At 33.9% G+C, this 5,000-nt stretch overlaps 1 protein-coding gene across 1 annotated transcript in view; it reads left to right on the forward strand.

Annotated features, from left to right (window-relative positions):
• LOC143017445 (neural cell adhesion molecule 1-like) overlaps nt 1–5,000 on the forward strand; it is an 801,122-nt gene that overhangs the window by 121,374 nt on the left and 674,748 nt on the right. Inside the window, exon 2 of the mRNA XM_076172190.1 lies at nt 711–916. Within this exon, the coding sequence (XP_076028305.1) occupies nt 711–916 (206 nt within the window). The remainder of the gene's footprint in view (nt 1–710; nt 917–5,000) is intronic.

The raw sequence follows: 5,000 nt of genomic DNA on the forward strand, positions 1-5,000 counted from the left end.
TTGTATCAATACTACGGAAACTTTCACCAATGTAGACCTTTTCACAACCATTATCAATTTTAATAACCAAGTAAGAAGCAATTAAATTGTATTTACACCATTTTTATGTTTGTGTCTCCCCGCAAGCTCGGGCTATATAAGGAGTCAGATGTGTTATTTCTGAAGAAGCCCTGCTGGGCGAAACGTTAAATACATTGGGTCCCATACTCTGCGTTTGCCCTCTCTGCTACATTCAATTCATTTCCATATCACAACATATTTCCCTTCTCAAATAGCATAGAGTGATGATAATGTGTATCTGTATCACAGGCATATGAAAAACATGAAAATCTCTTGTGCATTCTGTGACAGATCTAACTATAAGCATACTCATTTTCATTAAGCTTTGAAATACGATAATATATTTTCTATTTTATAATAAGATTCACGATGTATGTTTGTGAATAATCTGAATCAATAGTATAAAAGAATAAAGAAGGATGTATTATCGCTTTCATTATTTCGTAATGTATGTTTACGATATATTAATATATATACCTGTATTGTATTTATATATTTCCATTTGCTTACTTAGAATTTCATATCTTTTCCATTTCGTAATTTTCCATATTATTACACCCAATTTGGATGTCTTCAATAGGAACCTGAATTTACTAAATAAATCATATCATACGAATTTATCTATATGTTTGTATATCTTTTATTTCTAGTGTTGACATGAGAAGGCGGAGTAGAGCGCACCCACTTCACAAGCCCAGTTCGGCCTTGATCAATCGAGCCGAGTTTGACCTACGAGATGGACACTCAGGCCTCTTTCTCAAAAGCGTCTGGAGTACTGACGATGGCATTTACCGTTGTCGGGTGGACTTTCGAACGAGTCCAACGCGGAATTTGAGAATAAATCTCACCGTTATTGGTAAGTACAGACAATATTATTTCTTTTCTTTGGTAGGACCGTTCTTTGTATTGCGTTTTTTGGAATGGACTTTGTTTTAAGTTTCGAACGGCTCCAACGCAAAATTTGAAAATAATCATCACCGTCATTGGTAAGTAGATATTGTGATTTTAAACAGTTTGTCTCACTGGATTGTGTGGTGCTCTGCAGTGATGTATATACTGTTATGGAGGAACTTAAGCATAAATATGACCGGGAATAGCGGCGCATGTTTGTTGATTCTTCAAAAGTGAGCCTGAAAGCTGCTTTGCTCTATGATGAAAATACGTTTCCTTCTGTTCCGCTGGCCCTTGCATCTAACATGAAGAAAGCATATGAGAGTGTGAAGCTTCTACAGCAAAAAATAAGTTTGAAGAACATAAATGAAATATCTGTGGTGACCTAAAGGTTGTGGGAATTTTACTTGGAATGCAACTGGTTTACACAAAGTTTTGTTGCTTTCTCTGTGAGTGAGACAGTCGGGATAAGAAACATTATTATAAAAAAAATGTGTGGCGTAAACAATCTCTGACCCCAGGAGAGAAGAATATTGTCAATTTTCCTCTTGTTAATTCAGAGAAAATTTAGCTGCCTCCTTTGCATATTAAGCTAGGGTTGATGATTTTTTTTCTTTCTTTTTTTCTGTAGGTATGGATAGAACCTGTAAGGGTTTCACATATTTGAAAAATAAGTTTCCTAGAATAAGTGACGCAAAAATCAAGGAAGATATTTTTGTTGGGCCACAGATTAGGGAGCTGATGAGAGACCAGAATTTTGATGAAGAGCTAAAAGATCTTGAAAAAGCTGCATGACTGTCATTTAAGAAAGTTTGCGCTATGTTTTGGGGAATCACAGAGCAAATAAACATTCTGAAATCGTAAAAGAGCTACTGATATCCTACAAGACCTTGGAATGCAATATGAGCCTAAAAATCCACTTCTTAGAATCTCAATTGGATTTTTTCCCTGCAAATCTTGGCGCCGTCAGTAACGAGCAAGGTGAGAGATTTCACCAAGATATTTTGAACATGGAAACTCGGTATCAAGGGAAGTGGAGACCTTCAGTGTTGATTGATTACTGTTGGACACTTAAAAAGGATCACCCAGAAGCAAAATACACCAAAAAATAATATATTTCTACATTTTAAGGGTAAGTTTAATTGAAATATCAGCCTCATTTATTAGTTATAACTATCTAAAATTTAATATGCTATCACAGAAAAACTGCCTGATAGAAAAATTCTCAAGATGTATTTAAAATGAGCAGAATTAATTATGTCAAGTTCACCTACTTTTGTTTGTGGGACAGATAATTTAATCAATTTTGTTGACCAGTGTTATCTTTATATTAAATTTCGAACGACTCCAACGCCAATTTCGAGAATAAATCTCACCGTCATTGGTAAGTAGAGCTTATTTTGTTCTTTGATAGGCCGTTCTTAGTATTACGTTATCGAAATGATCTTTGTTTTAAGTTTCGAATGACTCCAACGCAAATTTTGAGAATAATCATCACCATTATAGGTAAATAGAGACCATATAGTTCTTTGATAGGCCCATTCTTGGTATTACGTTTTTTAAATGGCTTTTGGTTTTAATTTCGAACGACTCCAACTCTACATTTGAGAATAGTTATCACGCTCATTAATAAGCAGAGAACATATAGTTCCTCTTTGATAGTTCCGCTCCTGGTATTACGTTTTTTAAATGGTCTTTATTACAAACGATTTCAACGCAAAATATGAAAACAAATCTCACCATTATTGGGAAGCAGACCATGTAGTTCTTCATCATTAGAAAAATTCATGGTATCACATATCTTATGTTCTTGTCGAGTCAACTCTGGGACAGAGCAAGTGACATACGTGAATAAAAAACCGGCGTTGTTGAGTTAAAATATATATGAAATTATCTGGTAGTGTCACTCTTGATAGATTTAGAATTGCTGCTTGATTGACTTTAGAAAGAAATCGACGTAGAACTCATTAACAACTTCTAACGCTATTATTAGTTAAAGATGTCATGCTCTGCAGGGCCATGCCTGAAACATATATCCACTTTTTAAAGTCATTGGTCTATGTCATTTATATAGAACATGAGCTGAGATGGACAACACGATTTATCATATGGAATTTATCGAGGCTAGTGGTCGCCACAAATGGCTTTCCATTGATTTTTTGGTACCATTTTTTAAACGATTACATAGTTTTACACACACACACACACACACACACACACACACACACACACACACACACACACACACACACATACAAATATATATGTATATATATATACAAATATATATGTATATATATATACATATACAAATATGTATATATATATATATATATACATATATGTATATGTATATGTATATACATATACACTTTTATCCCACATTCGGAATAGAAGACACTAATATCAAAAGTTCCGTATATTTCAATCACTAAATGTGATCCTCTTCAGCAGAATGAGCACATAATAGAAGACATATACATATAAACAAAAATGTGAGGTTAGAAAAAGGAACAAGGGAATAGCTCAGGTTACGTGACCGACGCTCCGCGAGTCTTGTGAGTTTTTGTCCCCTTGGAGTAAATGAGGTAGTAATCGATTGACAGCTGAGATGGTAATGCAGTGAGGTGACCATTGAACATTTGAAATATTAAAATTAGGAAATATTTAATGAGGGGAGACTATTATTTTCCTTCTGAAACTACATTTTGACTTGTACATTATTTTAGTATCATCCCAATTTATGCGATGATCTTTATTTGCATCGTGCTGAAATACCGCTAAGCTTTCTTGACCATATTTTACTGAATTCTTATGTTCTTTGATTCTGGTTGCCAAGTCTCTTCCAGTTTGTCCCCAATAAACATTATCAGAATCTAAACATGACAACTTGTAAACACCTGGGTTGATATCACTGGATGATCTACGGTGTACATTAACTATTTTTCTGAACAAGGAATTGTGATAATTGAAGATGACGTTCATATTTTCTTTTGGTAATAATTGGGACATTTCATTTATGGAACTACAAAAAGGTAATTTTATACATTCGTTATCCCATTTGTGTTTATTAGTAGAATTGGGAGTAGATTTATGAAGATTTATTTTAGCCTTGCTGAGGGTTTTTTGTAAGAACCAATCCGGGTATCCTAATCTTGAAAGTTGTTTTCCTACTGATGTTATTTCAGATTCTAAAAATTGTGGGCTGCAAATTCTGAGTGCTCGTAAAAATAAGCTCGAAGCAACACAATATTTTATTATGTCCGAATGGTGGCTGAAAAAATGTAAGTAACTTCCTGTATGGGTAGGTTTTCTGTAAACTGTGAATGACAAAAAATTCTGATTTCTGATTATCAAAATATCTAGAAAATGCAATTTATCATCTATTTCCCATTCTACTTTGAATTTTATGTTAGCTAAGTTATTAAGCTTTTCATAGAATTCTTTAAAAGAACCCCATCCTTCGTTCCAAATCGTAAAAACATCATCAACATATCTGTACCAGAACATGTCTGGTGGTTTAATATTTGGTAATAATACTGACTCGAAATATTCCATGTATAGATTTGCTAATACTGGGGAGAGATTTGATCCCATCGAGCAACCATATTTTTGTTTAAAGAAATTATCTTTGTAAGAGAAAGCATATGTGCTAATACAAAGATCTGTTAATTCTATGATTTTACTTACTGGGAATGGAAGCTGATTCTGATATTGTTGTAATTTCTTCTATAAAAACATTAAAAATTCTTCTGTATCGATCTTTGTAAATAAGGACACTACATCAAGACTTAGTATTTTACTGTTGGCTGGTAAATTATGGCTTGTGATTTTGCTTATGAAATCTTTCAAGTGCTTGGTGTGAGACTTGATAAACATTCTATAAACGGCGACAATATTTTGGTGAGCTATTTTGAGGTCTTGTTAGTGCAGGAGTTCCTATTTGATATTATTGGTCTAAGAGGGATGTCCTCTTTACAAAGAGGACACCCCTCTTAGGCCATTCGACAACTACCTCATTTACTCCAAGTGGACAATAACTCACAAGA

Source organism: Oratosquilla oratoria, chromosome 32 (assembly GCF_046742065.1).
Source record: "Oratosquilla oratoria isolate Oo_2021 chromosome 32, ASM4674206v1, whole genome shotgun sequence".
NCBI classification, from domain to species: domain Eukaryota; kingdom Metazoa; phylum Arthropoda; class Malacostraca; order Stomatopoda; family Squillidae; genus Oratosquilla; species Oratosquilla oratoria.